The sequence below is a fragment of the Anolis sagrei genome, chromosome 3 (genome assembly GCF_037176765.1).
Source record: "Anolis sagrei isolate rAnoSag1 chromosome 3, rAnoSag1.mat, whole genome shotgun sequence".
Taxonomy (NCBI): Eukaryota; Metazoa; Chordata; class Lepidosauria; order Squamata; family Dactyloidae; genus Anolis; species Anolis sagrei.
Window position 1 is genome coordinate 243,005,905 of NC_090023.1, and position 20,323 is coordinate 243,026,227.

The 20,323-nt window shown below is 40.4% G+C and overlaps 1 protein-coding gene across 3 annotated transcripts in view; it reads left to right on the forward strand.

Annotated features, from left to right (window-relative positions):
* Positions 1–3,586: 3,586 nt before the first annotated feature.
* ARHGEF26 (Rho guanine nucleotide exchange factor 26) overlaps positions 3,587–20,323 on the forward strand; it is an 83,265-nt gene continuing 66,528 nt past the window's right edge. For 2 of the 3 annotated variants that reach the window (XR_009631010.2, XM_060767676.2), the window contains exons 1-4: positions 3,587–3,818; positions 10,314–11,409; positions 15,058–15,097; positions 18,290–18,435. Coding sequence is in view for 2 of the 3 variants with exons in the window: in XM_060767676.2 (XP_060623659.2) it covers positions 3,814–3,818; positions 10,314–11,409; positions 15,058–15,097; positions 18,290–18,435 (1,287 nt within the window). In the remaining variant the exon portion in view is untranslated. The remainder of the gene's footprint in view (positions 3,819–10,313; positions 11,410–15,057; positions 15,098–18,289; positions 18,436–20,323) is intronic. The other variant, XM_060767677.2, reaches the window with a different exon arrangement.

Below are 20,323 nucleotides of genomic sequence, written 5' to 3' on the forward strand. Positions count from 1 at the left end.
CTTACCTGTACTGCATACTATATAAGTATATGTGAATACTTCATGCTAATTAACTTTTTGAACTCTTTAATCTAATGGGCACGTGCTCCAGACAGACTTGTTATTATCATCCTGTGACAACAAAACTTCAAATCATATGGTTTCATCTGCAAGCACCACAGGCATATTGTTGTTTTTGTTGCTGCTGTTTATTTTTTTTAACATATAATAATAATTACTTTATTCTGATATCCCACCACCAAACATTAAAATGAAGCACAATACAAAATACAATAAAATAAAACACATGCGCATATAAAAACATTAACTCACTGATTTTGCTAAATGTCCTATTATTTTAGCTACAATATTCTGGTTTGGTACAGTACCCTAAAGACACAAGATCCCATGCAAACTCGGAAGCTAAGTAGAGCCAGCCTGGTTAGTACTTGAATGGGAGATACCCAATGAAGGCCAGTTGCTGTATTTCAGACCACCTCTGAGTATCTGTTGACTATGACAACCTCATGAAATTCATGTGATCACCATAACTCAACAGATGACTTGCGACCTAATCACACTAGAGAATGAATCCACTTTAAATCCGGATATTGCCTCCTGAGAATTCTGGGGTTTGTAGTTTAGGGGGGAGCCTTTAACAGCCTCACTAAACTACAAACTTCAGAATTCTGCAGGAGGCAGAAACCGGATTTAAAGTGGATTCCTCCTCTAATCATGCAGTGGTTCTCAGCCTGGGGTCCCCAGATGTTTTTGGCCTACAATTCCTAGAAATCCCAGCCATTTTACCAGCTGTTAGGATTTCTGGGAGTTGAAGGCCAAAAACATCTGGGGCCCCCAGGTTGAGAACCACTAAGTGATGAAGTATTTGAAGGAACACATGAAATGATTCAGGAGATGGTTCAGGAGGATGACAACTTGCATTACTACACTGTGTGGCACCATTCCTGGTGGCGTCACAGTTAAGAACCATAAAACAAGGGTAGGGGGGAAATCAATGTGTTTCTCAATTTTCCTAATATTTTAGGTACAATGTTATAGGTACAAAAATATTTTAGGTACAATGTTAGGTACAAAGTACTCTAAAGGCACTACATTCTATCTAATCTTCAAAACTAAGTTGGTACTTGGACGGGAGGCCACCAACAAATACCAGGTGTTGTTGGTATAATTCAGAGGAAAAAAAGTGGCAAAGCCACCGCTTGAATATCCCTTGCTAAAGAAAATCCCATTAAATCAATGGGATTGCCATGACTTGAAGCCAGCAGAGGTCTATGTTGCTGACACCATGCGTAACAACGTAGAGTGGCACCAACCCTGTCAAGACCGATAAACCCAGGGAAGGGGGCCATCCTGTGTGTTCTATACAGGAAGTCCCCAAGTTACAAACATCCATCTTAAAAACAACACAGGGCTCTTCCACAGCCATATAACCCAGAATATAAAGGCAGACAATCCACAATATCTGCTTTGAACTGGATTATTTAAGTCCACACTGCCATATAATCCAGTTCAATGTGAATTTTATACAGCTGTGTGGAAGGGGCCACATTGGTGAGATACCAGGAAGTGAGAGAAATTTACTCCTCAGAAAGGGAAATTCACTCTTGAAATTTCCTGATATTTTAGGTACAATGTTATAATATGGTATAGAAATGCCAAAGTAACCAGATCCCATCTGATCTTCAAAACTAAGTTAGTACTTGGATGAGAGACCTCCAAAAAATACCAGGCACTGTGGGTATATTTCAGAGGGGAAAAAGTGGCAAGGCCACCTCTTGAAGATCCCTTGCCTAAGGAAAAGACTCCTGAGAGAGTTATCATGGAGAAAAGGTGCCCCAGTTGAAGCTTTCTTGCCAATCCTTGCTTCCACACATCATTTTTTTCAATATCCAATTCTTATAGGGGCAGAAAGTGAGGTGAAATCTTCTGAACAGGGGTACAGATCGCAAGAAAAACACCACAGGGGTGTTAATCCTTCCCTGTGCAATCCAAAGCTAGTTACACTTTAAAAATGTACCTGTTCTGGCTTACATACAAATCCAACTTAAGAACCTATATTGGGGACTGCCTGTACTTTTTGGCATCTATACCAGGCATGAGCCCCTGGTGGCACAATGGGTTAAACCGCTGAACTGCTGAATAATAATAATAATAACAACAACAACAACAATAAAACTTTATTTATACCTGCCACCATCCCCCCAAGGGGACTTGGGACGGTTTACATGAGGCCAAGCCCAACAACACATCAATAAAACAACAAAGCAGTAAGCAAATAAAACAATTCAATTAATATAACTCGAGTCACCTTTGGGCTGAGAGGGGCAGTATACAAATATAGTAAATAAATAAATAAATAAATAGGCAATAACACACAAAAATTTAAAACCTATGGCTGGGCCAGATTGAATAGATTAAAATTTTAAAATATACACTGGGTGTGAACAGAGGTTGGATGTATCTAAGCAGGAGGGTTTTAAAGGATAGTGTAGGGAGAGCAATCCAACGAGGAGTTAAAGTGCTTCTGAGGACTTGTTGATTGAAAGGTTACAGGTTCGAATCTGAGGAGTTGAATTTATGGACTTGGATAGACTTTCTTACCTACTGAAGGAACAGAGTAAGGAAAAGCAAATAAACTGGAACCAACTAAGAGAATACCTAGGAGAAAAAATCAAACTCAATATATAACATTTGGTACTATGAGTTAAATTGAACATAGAACGAAGGAGACCATAAGAAGACTTATACAATTTAATGATCGTACCTCTGTGGACTAAACTGGAAGTCATTAATATATACCCTTTTTGCTTTCTTTTTTCTCTCTCTCCTTAATTTTCTTTTTTACACTGGTGCTTTGATCCTCTCGATTTTGACTCCCCCAACCAAACCCCTTCCCCTTCCTCCATTACCCTATCTCTCTTCCAATTTCCTACTTTCCTGTCACCCTGACTGTTCCCCCTCTTTCATTGTTAAAGGAAAAACTCACAATAAATATTATGCAAAAAAAAAAAAAAAGAATCTGTGGAGTGGGCTGAGCTCCCACTGTTAGCCCCAGCTTCTGCCAACCTAGCAGTTTGAAACACGCAAATGTGAGTAGATCAGTGGGAAGGTAAGGGTGCTCCATGCAGTCGTGCAGGCCACATGACCTTGGAGGCGTCTATGGACAACGCCGGCTCTTCGGCATAGAAATGGAGATGAGCACCAAAACCCAGAGTTAACTTTATGTCAGGGGGAAACTCTTTTACCTTTAGCAGACCAGGCATGGGCCAACTTCGGCCCTCCCTCCAGGTGTTTTGGACTTCCAACTCCAACAATTCCTAACAGCCTGTAGGCTGTTAGGAATTGTGGGAGTTGGAAGTCCAAAACACCTGGAGGGAGGGCCGAAGTTGGCCCATGCCTGGTCTGCTAAAGCATGCCATTGCCTCACCAAACTACGACCCTGGAGCAGTGGAAGTGTTGTCAAGCTGCCTAAATTCCATAACCTGGGCATTGAAAGGGTCCAGGCCTGGCCCCTTCTCTTCGTCCGATGGGCAGGACTTCGAGGGAGGGGCTTGGCCTGCCTGGCTGGGAAGGCGGGGCTGGGGCACCAGGAGGGAGGCTGGCCCAGAGGAAGCGGGAGCGGCCGGCCGGTGCGTCCCGGAGCAGAAGCCGCCTTGGGAAAGACGGAAGGCCACTGCGACGCCCTCCTCGCCCGAAAGACCAAAGCTTGGCGAGGAGGGCGAGTGGGAGCTTTGGGCAAAGGGGAGGGGGTTCCTTCCGACTCCTTCCGACGCCTCCCGATTCCTCCCGGAGTGAAGCGGGCGCGCGCTTGAAATGAGGTGAGTTCGAGCTCTCTCTGCCAAAGACGGGAGAGAAGAAAGGTTGCCCGGGACAAAGTTCCCCTCTCTCTGGATGCTGCCCTCTCTTGCCCTCTCTGTTGGAAAGTTTTGTTACAAGTAGCAACAGTTCATCAAAGGGAGAAGGCGATGCAACGCAAGCCCTTTCTTTCCCACCCCAAACACCTTCTCCGCGGGAGGAGCCCTCAAGGTCTGAGGAGGGAGGCCGTGGTGTGGAAATGCTCAATAGGCAGGCGCAGGGAAAAGGCTTTGGATGCCGTTGGGAAAGAGCATGGGAATTGAGTCGTTGTAGAAGCATTCTCTCCAATTTTCCTAGTTTCCAACAGACCTAATATCCTCTGAGGATGGCTGCCATAGATGTAGGCAAAACGTCAGGAGACAATGCTTCTAGAACATGGCCATACAACCCGAAAACCTACAACAACCCAGTGACTCCTGCCATGAAGACCTTCGATAATACATTGAGCATGGGAATTGCTATGCAGCCAAGAGGCTATGTTGTTGTTACGTGATCCCTCGTAGCTCGAGGTTGGTGGTCCTCCAAGTGTAGTATCTTGGCGGTGGGTTCGTAGGTGGCTGTGGAGTCCTATTCTTGATGCGCATGTTCTTCTGCAGTAAGGACATCGGTTTCCACATGGAAGGTGGTCCTGGTCAGGGTTGGCTTGACGTCCCTTCCTCATGGCACGTTTCTCTCTTTCGCCCTCCATTCGTCCCTCTTTGAATTCTGCAGGACTGCTGGTCACAGCTGACCTCCAGTTAGAATGCTCAAGGGCCAGGGCTTCCCAGTTCTCAGTGTCTATGCCACAGTTTTTAAGGTTGGTTTTAAGCCCATCTTTAAATCTCCTTTAAAGGGGTGGCTAACATGAGGCCAAGCCCCAAAAATAATACAGCAAAGTTAGACACAAAACAACAGAAAAATTACATCACAACAAAATACATGAAATAACATAATAAAATCAAACACAAAGGCCGGGCCAAATGCACGAGATAAAATGTTAAAATCCTGGGTGAGATAGGAATAAAAAAGTGTATTAAAAAGTGTATTTGTGAGGGAAGAGCCCAAGAAGGAGGAGCAGTGGGGTTTGGCCTTTATTAAGGACAGGGGAAAGTGCATCATGAGGACAACTGTAGATGGAAACAAACAAAATGGGTTGTATGGTCACTCTCCGAAGGCACATTGGAAGAGCCAAGTTTTTAGATCTTTCTTAAAGGCTGCTAGGGTGGGGACTTGCCTAATTTCACAAGGCAGCGAGTTCTAGATCTGGGGGGGGGGGGGGGAGAGGGCACTGCGGAGATGGCTCTCTCCCTCGTTCCCACAAGTCGTGCATGTGATAGAGGAAGGGGTGAAAGGAGGGCCTCTCCAGAAGATCGAAGAGATCCTTTTCCTTCTTGAGTTCAGAGTTGCTTTGGGAGATGGTGATCAGGCATTCGGACAATGCGGCCAGTCCAGCGGAGTTGATGATGGAGAAGCATCACTTCAGTGCTGGTGGTCTTTGTTTCTTCCAGCATGCTGACATTTGTCCACCTGTCTTCCCAAGAGATTTGCAGGATTTTTCGGAGGCAGCGCTGATGGAAACATTCCAGGAGTTGCATATGATGTCTGTAGACAGTCCACATTTTGCAGGCATATAGCAGGGTTGGGAGGACAATGGCTTCATAAACAAGCACCTTGGTCGCCCATATGGATGTCCTGGTCCTCAAACACACTCTCCTTCATTCAGAAAAATGCTGCACTTGCAGAGCTCAGGTGGTGTTGTATTTCAGTGTCAATGTTGACTTTGGTGGAGAGGTGGCTGCCAAGATAGTGGAAATGGTAAACATTTTCTAATGTTACACCATTAAGCTGTATTTTTGGCATTGGAGAGGGATCGGCTGGTGACTGCTGGAAGAGCACTTTGGTTTTCTTGATGTTCAACAAGAGAGCCAAGAGGAGGATGGGCGCAGAAGGTAGCATTTTCCCCCTTTTAAAAAAATTGAGGTTGCCTGTTTCTTCTCCAAGGCTTCAGATCATAAACCCAGAGTGGAAAAGGACTCTGGTGTAAAATAAGCAATCACAATCCAATGTATTGTCAAAGGCTTTCATGGCCAGAATCACTGGGTTGCTGTGAGTTTTCCTGGCTTCATGACCATGTTCCAGAAGCATTCTCACTTGACGTTTTGCCCGCAACTATGGCAGGCATCCAGTGAGGTCTGGTGAAAAGGAAAGGGCATGAAGCTGTTAGGAATTGTGGGAGTTGAAGTCTGAAACACCTGGAGGGCCAAAGGTTTCCCATGCCTGGCATAGAGAATTGCTCATTGGATCCTCAGCAAGATCATCCAATATACCTTACAATACAAAGTCTATACAGCAGAGTTTTGAATTACGTAAAAGACTACCAAGATTTATTACAGTGTGTGCTCATGCACTGCAATAAAGCAAGGGTGTTTATATATCTGTGTAATGTCCATAATGGGAAAAAGAACTCTTGTCTGCCTGAGTCAAGTTTGAATGTTGCAATTGGCCACCTTGATTAGCATTGAATAGCCTCGTAGCTTCAAAAACTGGCTGCTCCCTGCCTGGGCAAATCCTTTTTTGGGAGGCGTAAGCTGACCCTGATTGATTCTTGCCTGGAATTTCCCTGCTTTTTGAGTGTTGCTGTCTATTTACTGTCCTGATTTTAGAGGTTTTTTTAAATACTGGTAGCCATATTTTGTTCATTTTCATGATTTCTTCCTTCCTGTTGAAATTGTCTACATGCTTGTGGATTTCAGTGGCTTACTTGTGTAATATGACATGGTGGTTATTAGACTGGTCCAGCATTTCTGTGTTCTCAAATAATATACTGTGTCCAGGTTGGTTCGTCAAGTGCTTTGTTATGGCTGGCTTCTCTGGCTGACGTAGTCTGCAGTGCCTTTCGGTACTAGGTTCAGTAAAGGGCAAGAGGGATCCTCCCACCTCTGCTGAAGTCTACCATATACTTTGCAGTTGTGGATAAGTCTACGCAGGGACAACGAAATGCAGCATTGCCCAAACATGAGTCAGGGAACATGAAAGGCACTGCAGACTAAATCAACCAGAAAAGTCAGCCATAGCAGGACACTTGATGAACCAACCTGGACACAGCATATTATTTGAGAACACAGAAATGCTGGACCACTCAAACAACTACAATGTCAGGCTATACAGAGAAGCCATTGAAATCCACAAGCATGTGTACAATTTCAACAGAAAGGAGGAAACCATGAAAATGAACACAATCTGGCTACCAGTATTTTAAAAACCCTTTAAAATCAAAACATAAAATAAAGAATCATAGAATCATAGAGTTGGAAGAGACCTCGTGGGCCTTCTAATCCAACCCCTTGCCAAGAAGCAGGAAAATCGTATTCAAAGCAACCCCAACAGATGGCCATCCAGCCTCTGCTTAAAACACTCAAAAACGGGAATTCCAGACAAGAAACAATCAGGGCTAGCTAATCACCTCACAACAAAAGTTTACCTCGCAGCACCCAGCCAGACCTTGAAACTACAAGGCAATTCAATGCTAATCAAGGTGACCAATTGCAACGTTCATACTTGCCTCAGGCAGACAAGACTTCTTTCTTTCTCCCACCCTGGACATTCCACAGATATATAAACCTCACTTTCCTAGTTTCCAAGAGACCTCACAACCTCTGAGGATGCCTGCCATAGATGTAGGCAAGTCATCAGGAGAGAATGCTTGTGGAACATGGAAATACAGCCCAGTCAACTCACAATAACCCAATCATTATCTGGTTAAAGGACTTAAAAATCAACAAGGGACTAAAACACGCTCTCCTCAAAGGGGCTTAAGGCCTTATTTGGGATAGCCTAGTAACACTGAGATTCTGCACATGCTTCTCACCTTGAAAAGAGCTTATTCTTGGACATAGGGGTTCAACATTAGAATTAATAGGACCCCTCCCCCAAGTAAGGCAAAAAGCAGTAATCCAAGTGCAGGTTGTTGTGGTCACATCATTTGAAGGAAGAGCTTACTTAAGAAGAAAACCTTGGCCTAAGTATGAAGGTGTCATTAAATAAAGTGGGATATAACCTGCTTTATTGCAGCACATGAGCACATGCTGTAATAAATTTTGTAGTCTTTTATGCAGTGCAAAACTTTACTGCATAGACTTTGTACTGTAGGGTATATTGGATGACCTTGCTGAGGATCCAATGAGCAATTCTCTACACCAGGAATGGGCAAACTTTAGCCCTCCAGGTGTTTTGGGCTTCAACTCCCGCAATTCCTAACAGCCTCAGGCCTTTTCATTTTCTCCCCCAGACGCTTAAGCAGCTGAGGGGGAAAAGGAAGGGGCCTGAGGCTGTTAGGAATTGTGGGAGTTGAAGTCCAAAACACCTGGAGGGCCGAAGTTTGCCCATGCCTGCTCTTTACAGTGTACCTTCAAGCCACACTTCAACTTATGGCAACCCAATGCATTTCATTGGGTCTTCTTAAGGAAAGAATATTCAAGAATCAAGAGGGGTTTGGGGCAGTTCTTTCCTCCTAAATATAGCCCGCAGCTCTTGGTATTCATTGGTAGTCTCTCATTGGTGACTTGCTCATAGGCTGATACCATTGACCTCTGGGGCTTCGACTTCTACTTCATTTGTGTTTCCTCATAGGGAAGTTGATAGAAAATGGTTGAAGCTCATTTTCTGCTCAAGACTGAGGTTGCTGATCTTGTGCTATCTTAACACTGCTTTTTGTAACATGTGGAAGTTCATTTGCGTTGAAATAGAGAGGAGTTTGGAAAAGATTTATGGTATATGTGATAAGGCACAGTTTTCATTTTTCTTAAAAAAAGTCGCATTGGCCACAAACTTCACTTGAGAGTAATGTCCCATTTTCTAATGTTATGTCCACATTTAATGTTCCCAATATCATCACAGCGCATCATATTGGATTCGCAATGAGGAAAGCTGATTTTTAAAATGTTGGAAGTGTGGTTGGTGGCAGGGATACTGAGTGCTGGAACCACTTTGGTTTCTTTTCATTTTTTATTAGGTGTCCCCCTTTCCAATGGTGCATTAAAGAGGATGGTAAGAAAGGGGGTGTAGTAGATTGTATCATTAGTGTAATTTCACTATGGTTTCTGGAACTCACTCATTTATATATATATATATATATATATATATATATATATATATGGTGAATTTATTGTTGTAGGAAAGCTAAAGCAATCTTTCTATACTAGTTAAAGCATCATTGTGCATGATACGCTTTGTCACACATAGAACTTGATCCAATGAAAACTACTGCTTTACCTGCTTTATTTCTTTACTGAAAACCACCATGACAGCAACCATTTATGCACCATTATTCTTGGCAAGCATTCTTGGTCTGTAAGTTAGTAGCCCGTTTTCTTAAACAATACCTTTTCATCTGCTTTGTTGTTCAACTATTAATTTGTGCGGGGTGGGGGGTTGTACAAAAAATCCACATTCTTCCAGATATATTGGCTTTCTATAATGTGTCCAGAGAAGGGCGACTAAAATGATCAAGGATCTGGAGATCAAGCCCTATGAGGAGTGGCTTAAAGAGCTGGGCATGTTTAATTTGCGGAAGAGAGGGCTGAGAGAAGACATGATGGCCATGTATCAAGATATGAAGGGAAGTCATAGGGAGAAGGGAACAAGCTTGTTTTCTGTTGCCCTGGAGACTAGGGCCCCTTCCACACAGCTGGTGTATATAGCAGTGTGGACTCAGATAACCCAGTTCAAAGCAGATATTGTGGGATTTTCTGCCTTGATATTCTGGGTTATATGTCTGTGTGGAAGGACCCTAGGACACAGAACAATGGCTTCAAACTACAGGAAAGGAGATTGGACCTGATCATTAGGAAGAACTTCCTGACTGTGGGAGGTGTTCAGCAGTGGAACTCTCTGCCCTGGAGTGTGGTGGAGACTCCTTCTTTGGAGGTTTTTAAACAGAGTCTGGATGGTCATCTGTTGGGGGTGCTTTTAATGCAATTTTCCTGCTTCTTGGCAGGGGGTTGGACTGGATGGCCCATAAGGTCTCTTCCAATTCTATGATTCTATAGATATAGTAATGTAACCGTCATTCCCCAGATCTGCTGACTACAGGGAATTAGCACTACAGGGAATCAACTCTATGATGCTATGATTCTATCTTTGGACTCCTCGGATGATGGTGATGGTGATGATGATGATGATGATTGCATTTCTTACTTGCCTCTCCTCTTGGCTCGAAGCAGGTCACAGAATAATTTAAGCACATAAACATTGTAAAAATACTATAAGTACACACATTAAAATGTATTTCTATAAAAGCAATATATTAAAACATATTTCTGTAAAACACATGTTAAAAGTATTTTAACATGTATGGTCCAGGATTAAGCCTGTCCCTAACCTTAGCCTACTTAATCCCTTGATTTTAGTGCAAGGCAGAAAATTTAGAAAAGAAAGGCTCTGTTGGTTTGTGTTTTACTTGTTCTTTTCTTGCTTAAAAGGACAGATTGCACTCCTGATGTCCAGTTGACTTTATCTATTGGAATGGATGGACAAAATGAAGTGGATTTTTCCAATAATAACATTGCACCACTGTGGAGGAGAAGATCTGCACACCAACTCCATTTGCATGCAAAGAACAAGCCTAGGCCCCAATCCTACCAGAGTTCCACCGGGGTCCTCTTCACTGATTTTCCTGTAGAAGACAGAGAGACATTCACTTTAACTCAGCGTGCAGAAACAATTACTTCTCCAGACAGCAAATCCATTCAAAGAAATCCTCAACGTTTTGGCTGCAGTTTTGATTCTTTGCCAAATGGCAAGGTTCAATTTTCAGAGTGTAAAACTGTCTCCCCAAGGCTTTCTGAACAGTCTCCTCAGGCGTTGAAAATAGGTCCAAACAAGTCTATAAATTTTACAGCTAATGGTTCAGCAGGCAGTAATCTGGTTAACCGAGGAAGGGTTTCCAATCAGACTGCACAGATTCCTGAGCTGGGTCAAACTGCTTGCATATCAGGTCTTGGATTATCACTTACAGAAGTCATGCATTCACCAAATAACAACACAACTGCTGCCTTTGTGTTACAACCCAGCCAACTTTCTAAAAACTCAGAGCAGACATCTGCCAGCCTATCTGCTTCCTTGGAGCAACAGCATCTGCCTCTCCAAAGAATACCATCAAATCAGAATGAAATTACAGAAACATCACCTGTGGTGCTGAGCACAAATAGTCCCGTTGCTTTAAAAGTGGGAAAGCAGCAGATCATCCCTAAGAGTTTAGCTTCTGAAATAAAAGTAACCAACAAAGCCAACAGTCAAAATGTGGAACCAAACAGAAGAGTTCTGAAGGTTCGTAGTATGGTGGAGACCCCTGGCATGCCTTTAGTAGCTGGTGGAGATGAAGCAACAGATGGTGACAAGGAAAGCCCAGGAATACTGAGACGTAGTTTGCGGTCTACTTCATATCGCCGTGCTGTTGTGAGTGGCGTTGATTTTGACAGCTCTGCCAACTTTAAGATAAAAAACAGGATGTCTCAACCAGTGCTGAAGGCAGTCCTGGAGGACAAGGAGAAATTTTCCAGCTTAGGAAGAATAAAGGTATGTAAATCCATTCAATTTTTATTGAAGATTTGCAGCGTGGCTTTTTATTTTAAAAACCATTATTTTTATGCTGCATGTGTAATCCATTCACCTTACAAGAAGTACAGAATAGTTCCGAACATCTCTCTTACATGGTTACTGATCGTGCTTTGCCATAAACCAGCTACTAAGCTTGTTCATCTGTGTTATGCCTGTTGTAGTAAATGCTATCTGATATAATGAAAATATGTATGACTGAAAACAGCTAATGATAGGGCAGTGATGCTTTGAACAAATGTACGGACAAGCCTCATCCTGAATTACACTAGGTCATCGGTGCAGTGGAAGAAAACCAGTACAGTTAACACCAGAGAAGTGAAGGAGTGAGAAGCCAAGTTGGCCCTCTGGATGAGAAAATTCTTCTCTCCACACATGAATAATGAATGGCTTAGGGCTATGTTGCAGTGGGTAATGCACATTTCATAGGTGGCATTATGGCATGTAGAAAAGAAGATGCCAACCACAGATACAGGTGAAATGTAAGGAGAAAATGCTGCAAGAACACGACCATACAATGCTCCCAATATAAAATAAAATTGGTAGTTTATAGGGCTGAAGAGAGAGAGATATGTTCTGCCTGAAGAGGACTCTGTTGTGTTGTGTGCCCATCTTCACAATACCAATAGAAAATAAGAGAGTGCTCATTTCCCTCTCTACAATAGACTTTCCTATCCATCACTTACATGATGTGCTGAAGGGTTGACTAAATGATCTCCTGAGATGTTGGATTACAGTGTCTGTTTTAACATGCTGGGCAGGGATGATACCAATTGTAGTCCAACCAGTCATGCATATCATTCCCAGGCTGAGAAAGACTTATCTAAGTACAGGTTGCTTAAAGGTGAAATGTCCTCATTATTGTTCACTGTTGAACCAAGGAGCTTGTACTGAAAGGATCTCCAAAAAGGGATTTTTGCTGCTATGTGACAAAAGTCTATTTGAAAGCTTTATTAAAAAGCAATATGTTATACTTTTCATTTGAAAAAATATATAGACATCTCAGATTCAAATTAAGAAGCAGTGCAGATGGCCCTATTCAAATTCTCCTAGGGAGTTGTTGAACACACAGATACGCACTCAATTTTTTATCTGATTTTAGTGGCCAACTTCCTTTTCCATTTCTTTTCCTCCCTGAAATCTGTCTTTGAAACTTGTAAGGCCAAGAAACATTAGTAAAACTCTTTTCGTCTCTGTGTTCAAAGCTGAGAAGGGAAAGGGAAGTTCTGCCCAGTAGAAAACTAGGGATGGGGCAGGAACAGAAGCTTGTTTTGGCTTTGTGTTTGTAGGTGCTCAAAACTCTTGTTGAGTGCAGTGTCAAGCCGTGTGTTTCCTCTTGTCTCTACCTTGCACCTGGAGAGGAGATACAGTATGTGTTGGCTTGTATCTGTTGGAGAGCAGAGTCAAGACAAATTCCAAACATATTTGATTCTGTTCAATATTGAGGCTGGAGAAGATATGGGATCCTTCTTTTCTGTTCCAGGGTCTTATGTACCGAGACCTGTATGACGTCTTGTCATGATGAATGAGTCAAACAAGATAATCAGCCCTTTATTTCTTTCGCATATTTATCTTCTTTATACTGCAAACAGTTTCCCTGTGAACACTCATGAACTTGAAATGCACATCTCCTTTTTGCACATTATATGTTCTATGACAAACAGTACTTTACATGGAAAACATGACTACTGCATAAAGTGTGAATATGTCCTGGCTGGAAGACAAGAACCTGGTTTTCTTGTGTCTTTGATCAAGTTTTTTAGATGTTGGAATATAGTGGCTTTTTGTTTGAAGGAAAGCTTTCTAGAACTTTGTGAAATTATTATCGGTATAACATTTGTTGAGTTATTGCTTACTGTGAACCATCAGCTTTGAGCCAGATCTATAACTACATGGGCATATAGTACACTCTAGACCCAAGGGACTGTGGCTTCATTTATCCATGGACTGAGGTTTCATGGGAGTTATGCTGAACACTGGAGAATCTTTCTAGAATCAACACAATTTCAGTGGGTTGTGTGTTGTGTACTGCAAGCATGAGAAGTGGGATGAGTTACCTTCTGTTTTTATAGTAATTAGAAAGATTACCTTTGCATGAACCTTTTGTGAATAATATAACAAGTGCCGATCCCAGAATGTGTACTGATAAGGATGTTTGGAATTGCTAATTTCGGAGTATAGATATGCACAGATAAACTTCCCTGGTCTTTCAGTTCCATATAGACGTGTACAAAAGTGTCACATAAGAAACTGCTTCTTGTTCCTTAAATGTTTCTTAACATCATTGTATTTACAGAATTATTAGCATGGTCCTATTTATTATATCTCTCATTGCATTTGGCTGTTTCCAAAAATGTTTCAAACCTACAAACCAAGCAGTGAAGGAAACATCTCTACCAAACCTAAACATTCCTTCTGCATCTAGCTGCATTCTGGATAAACATAACAAGGAAAGTCCAAGTAAGCACATTTGTATGGTTGAGATGCAGAAACATATTTTTGGTATTGTCTCTATTAAAAGTAGGTTTTTTATATTTAAGTTTTGAGTGATTGGGTCCACACTAATTGTCAGTGTAGAAGGGCACTGAAAGATTGTGACTTCCCAAAGTCACCCAGTGGGTTTCCATGACTGATTGGGAATTTGAACCCTGGTCTTCAGAGTCATTGTGCTATAGTGGTTTGAGTGTTGGGTTACAACTTTGGAGACTGATATTTGAATACCCAAACAGTCAGGAAAATCCATTGAGTGACCTTAGGCAACCCACACTCTCTCAACTTCTGAGGAAGGAATGGCAAATGCAGTCTGAACTCCTTAGCAAGAAAATACTGTGAAAGTGTCATCACATGTCGTAAATGCCCTGAGGTCATACAGCAATGTCAGAGTCATAGTTCAGTGCTCAAACTTCTGCACCACAGTAGCTCTCACTCTCTAGCTAGGTATACTTTTAACAACATATTTAATTTAAAATCTAAATAGTGAATGTCTTAAAATTGTATAGCGAAGCACTCCAGAACTCACCAGGACTAACCATAATTAGTATGGCTGTACTCAAATACATGTTGATGTAGTGAAGTTAATTCTTGTGTGGTTTTTTTCCATGGCATGTTTGTTATACTACTGTACATCCATTTAAATAAAATGTCCTTCGTGAAAGAGTTCTCGGTACACAGTTTTAAAACAAATGGTGTTTTATACAAAAGCTGTGGACTTTTCAAAATAATTACGGATTAATGAAACCACTTGCATATTTATTAAAGTCTACAAAAATGAACCACTTGTCTACTTCCTTCAAAATAATTTGTTCTATTCAGAAGGAAAAATTATTCACAACCCAAATGTACCATGTGATGCAACCTGATATGCATGTGGAACTCCTCTATTTGTTAGTTAGTTGATTATTTTGATGGAGACAGCAAGTCCATATGTGTATCTTTTTGTGGTGGTTTTGGTGGGCTCTGAAATGATTTCAACTTTTCCAGAGTTATAAATACTTTGTGGGAGAGACTGCAAGTATGTCTTACTAATGAGAAAATATTTTTTCACGTTTGTTTGTGGCATTTCTTTTTCTTACATATACTTATATCCACCATCCTTTTTCTTCATCTTAGAAGAAAATGCTGAAAGGACAAGGGACCTTTGATGGAGAAGGTAAGAATGTTTTCAGGTTGTTTGTTTAGTGCTTTTGAACAATTTGATGCAGAAGGCACAGAAGGAAACAAATAAGGTGTATTTTGCAAAGAAAGTTTTGTACTAAGGCATAACTAAATGGATTTCTTTGTGTATATTTACTGAGATGCAAACGGTCTTCTGTTCTGTTGGGGATGGACTTCTAAAAATTATAAAATATATGGGATTTTAGAAAATGAAATTTTTGGGGTTTTCTTAATATTTAGGCAGAGATTAGGGAACCAATTTGGGAGAGCTATAGCTTCCAAAATTTACCGACCTACCAGTTGTAATTATCATAGCCAGTGATGAAGCATACTGAGTTTAGTTCAGCAACAATGGAAGGATTATAGATTCCCTGTGCTTTTGTTTAAGAAGACTATGATTGTAAAAATACTGTTTGCAAAATAAATGATTTCACCAATGCAGAATGATTTGTTGTTTCTTTGCCTCTTGCTGCCATTTCTCTTGACAGGTAGTGTAGCTGTTCGGTTCTCCATGACTGTTGGAGTTATCAGTCTTGGCTATAATGGGTTATCTCTGGATTTACTCCCCTTGCCCTTTCCCAATTTGCATCTGCTTTGTTTTGTATCGGCTCTCAAGTCCATCAAAAAGGCATGTTTGTCATCACAATATTTCAAGCTTTTCCCTACTCCTTTGATGATAAATTTTCCAAGCAATAGTTTACTTATTGTTTACCAACTAGACTTCCCCACTCAAACATTTTATGAGTCCTTTTGTTTCTTTTTCAGTAGCATTAAAATACTTCCTTGAACTTTGCAGCATTTGCTTCACTGCACTTATAAATTTATCAAGCTTTATCTTCTTTGGCTCTTAATGCCAGTTTTTATTTAATTTCCGTCTTAAAAGCTTCATTTCTCTAACTCTGAAACTTACACCATATTCTTGTAGCTATGATGTACATACTGAGCTGGCATAGTGCATATACTTGTTAGTTTCTTATTCGTTTGCCAGAAAGTTAGTTGTCTGGCAGAGTCGTCAAACCACGTGCTGTTATAGCATTACATATTTACATATGACACATATTTTCCTACAGTTTATAGACTCTTTCAATCCAGGCTGTAAAGGGTATTAACAGCTGAGCTCTGACACAAGAATCTTAAAAGGAATGACTGAGTGCCTAGTGAGCAGATAGTGTTTGGATTTTGTTCCCACTTGGCAAAGAAAATCAATAAAGCAGAAGCAAAGAATTCCATACAACATGTACATAATGATCATATGCAAATAACTTGGAATCAATTCCTGCAAAACTTGATATATCATTCTTACAACTAGATGCATGCATGATTGCAAGATGGAAAACACAGTTCAATCTACTTACAGTAGGGGTTTTATTTTAACATTTTACGGCTGATTTGTGTTCATGCTTAAGGTAAAAGCAGCCCCCCCCCCCACCTTTTTAAAAATTTCCCTATAACATTTTAGCTCAGATGTCATATATCAACTTTCTCTCTGTGGTATCTTCTGAATGTCTCTCTGTTGTAGGTATGCATCAGCAAGGGTTATACAACATGATAAGCCAAGGATTCATGTAAAACCTGGCTTGTCAATTAGGAGCAGCATATTAGTGCTTGCAGAAGGAGAAACTAATGAAACCACAAATATTTGCTCCATTGTTTTTGGATTCCTCCCTCTCCCCCAAACACAAATACAGCTGCGGTGTTTCCCTTACCACGAACCAGACAAAGAAACCTGAAATTCTGAATTTTTGTCTGAATTGTTGCAGGGAAATGTCAGAGCACCGCTTGCATTCTGGTGACACAGTAAACGAGTTGAAACTCAAGTGACAAAAATGTACTTGCTCCTTGTATCTTATAAGTGAGTGATGGCATCGCAAAGCATGATGGGAATGTATTTTGCCACACTGAGTCATTTTGCAGGCAGAATCTGAAATAAAATCATCTCCATTTTCTTTTTTTAAATTGGGAGTAAACTAAGGCATTCTTGGTTAGTTCTTCTTAATGCTTGTTTCACCATGACTGTTACAAAGGGTTATTTCCATGAGGGGAGCAGTACATTTGTGGTCGGGATCTAAAACCACAACAGGCATTTGCCATAAGAGTTCCTTTTAAGCCTTGCTGACTTCTGTAATATAAGAAACTATCATTACGTTCTTGATTTGGGGAAGTATATACAAAATTAACACAGAATTGTTATGTACTGAAATCTTAATACCCCGGTAGATCAGTGAGCTTTCTGCAGTGATATTTTTAAAGTTTGTTTCAGTGCTTCAAAGTATCGTTTTCTTGAATATTTCTTATTATAGTTTATGTTTAGGGTTCAATCCAAATTTTGCTGATTAATTCATTCCAGTGCCAGAACATGGAGTTCTATGGCTGCCAAAGTTGGGGTACTATGTCTTCTGAAGTTGGCTTTTCTGGTGGAGAATTTAAGATACTTGGGACTTAAACCTGCAGTTGCTTGCCTTTGCAGTCATTTTAATCTTTAGAACTGATGTGGCTTTGCAGCTTGTCACTAAGAGATTATCTAGCTTTTGGATCACTTTTTTTAAAAAATAAGACTGTTTGTACTCATTATATTTTAAATGGCAAGGAAAGCTGGATATAGTAGTGCAAATTATGCAACCCAAGGAAAGACATTTTGTATTCCCTTACCTTGTATAATATAACACATGTCATGTATCCATTGGGGTTCATTGTGTAGTATTAAATTCTGTGTTCTCAGAGTTCTCCTGAGAGTTACCAGGCACTGCCCACAGATAGTCAACCCTAATTTTGCAAGCATAAGGTTTAGAAACTTGTCATAGTCAAAATGAAAACTGAACATATGAAGAAGTTTAATTCATTGGTTGCCGGGACACCACGTAACCTTTCATATTAACTAGTCAAATCAAATGTTCACCCAAATCTCTGTATTCATTATTCATTCAAGCAGAAGCTGAGAGAGAATACAACTGATTTTGGTTCTCTCTTAACAAAGAACACTAGCTATTATTGAATTCAGATGGAAGGCATCTCTCTTTTTTTTGGTGGTGGTACAGTGATCTATTGTTGCTGTAATGTGTAGTATGCTAGCCCATTGTCTGTCTTGAACAAAACTCTGTCTTTGTCTTCAGCGTTTGAGATGCATAATTATGTTATTTAGAAACTCTTCTCAAACCGATTTTCTTTTGTGTTTCCCCCCCCCCCCCAGAAAATGCTGTGTTATATCAGAACTACAAAGAAAAAGCTCTTGATATAGATTCTGATGAAGAGTTGGAATCAAAAGAACACAAGTCAAATGAAAAAATAGTTATTCAATATAAACCTTTGAGATCAACATGGAGTCAGTTGTCTGCGGTAAGTGTCATGGTGTTACAAAGCCCAAATCCAATTTGGAATGCAGCCTTGCCTGTAAGCAAGCCTCTTTATCTGTCAGTGTCCTTTTCAGCTTGAGGTTTTATAGCCAACCCCTTGCCCTCAAACTACCTCCCAAAGTGAAGCGTTAGGTACATGTGGTTAGTACTCAGTAGTTGTAATTGACAAAGGTACAGCTGCCGGATCTGCATTCCTAACTTCGTTTGAGTCATAGTTTCTAGGCAAACAATTCATATAAGTTAACTGTGCTGGGAGTTATAAAAGCATTTGCTTTCAGGGTTTTATTGGAGTGAAGGGGAGACCTTGAAGCATTTTAAATAAAATAGCCATATGGAGAGAGTTAATGAAAATATGTACTGTGAAAATGGGGAGGATAAGCATAACGTTTATTTTTATTAACACTATGCTACTTCATGTTGTCTTAGCCTGCATTAATGGAAGCATAGCTTTCAAATCAAGGAAAGTAATAGTCCCACTATATTCTGTACTTGTACTGGTCGGGCCTCATCTAGAGAACTGTGTTCAGTTGTGGGTGTCTTATTTTAAACAGAAAATTGACAAGTTGGAGCAAGTTCAGAGGATGATAAGAGGTATAGAAAACTAAATATATGCGGAGAGATTGAAGGAACTGGACATTTTCAGCTTGGTGAAGAGAAGATTGAAGGGTACATGATCATAGTCTTTAAATACCTCAAGGGCTGCCACATAGAGGAGGGGACAGGCCTGTTCTCTGCTATCCTAGAAGTTAGAACTACCTGTTTTGTTTTAACTTGATGTATTTATACACTGAATTGGCCAAACTGTAAGCCTCTCTGAGCCTCTGTAAGCCTCTCTTCTCACCATTTGGGGTGAGAAGAGCGATGTAACAACAACAACTACTACTACTACTACTACTTTACTTTTATACCCCGCCTCCATCTTCCCAAGGGGACTCGGGGCGGCTTACAAAGGGACAAGCCCAGAGAGCACACGATAAAATAAAAGTGCTGAGTTCAGAGGGCTCTGAGTTTGTGCAAAATTCCTAGATAAAGCTAAGGAAAAGTGCAAAATTCAGTGGCATTTATTTATTTACAATATTTATAGCCCGCCTTTCTCAGCCATACGGCGACTCAAGGCAAGTTACAGATTGGCACAATTTGATGCCAGACATTCATAAAAGTGCAATTAAAAACAATCAACATGACAATATAAAATATATATAAAAACCATTAAAACATATAATATAAACATATAAATAAATTTTTCATATCCTTCTTTCATATACATAAGAATTGTTGTTTCCATATTTATTTAGTTCATTGTGTAAAAGATAGTGTACTAGATTAGCATTTTAAGCATGAAATCTCCCCATGTTGGAATTTCCTTTTTTTCTAGGAAGTTTTCTCAATCTTTCTGGAATATTGAAGGGTATTTTATCTGAAGATATCTTGTCATATATTTTATATTATAAATCACACAGAAAAAAAATCATTTGAAAGTTGTTCTATATTTTTTTCAATAAATAACTAAAATTGTAATATGGGTTTTGGCTACAACAAACTCTTTTTTGCCTCATTTTCACAGATGCTTCTATTAATCTCACAGTAAGATTTCTTCTAAAACCTTCTTCTGACATTGTTCAAGCTTGGATTTAATGCTTATTTATGTTTTGATCCAATATGGAAGAACTTGTTTGAGCCCCATTTTGTCTGTTCTGTATTCTCCCTTGCCCTCCAATCTAAACTAGAAAAGACAGCTGGGAGACCCAGTCCCATCTAAGAAACTGCTTAATTTTAACTGTGACTTAATGGATTGTGTGTGCGTGTCAGGAGCAACTTGAGAAACTGTAGGTTGCTTCTGGTGTGAGAGAATTGGCTGTCTGCAAGGATGT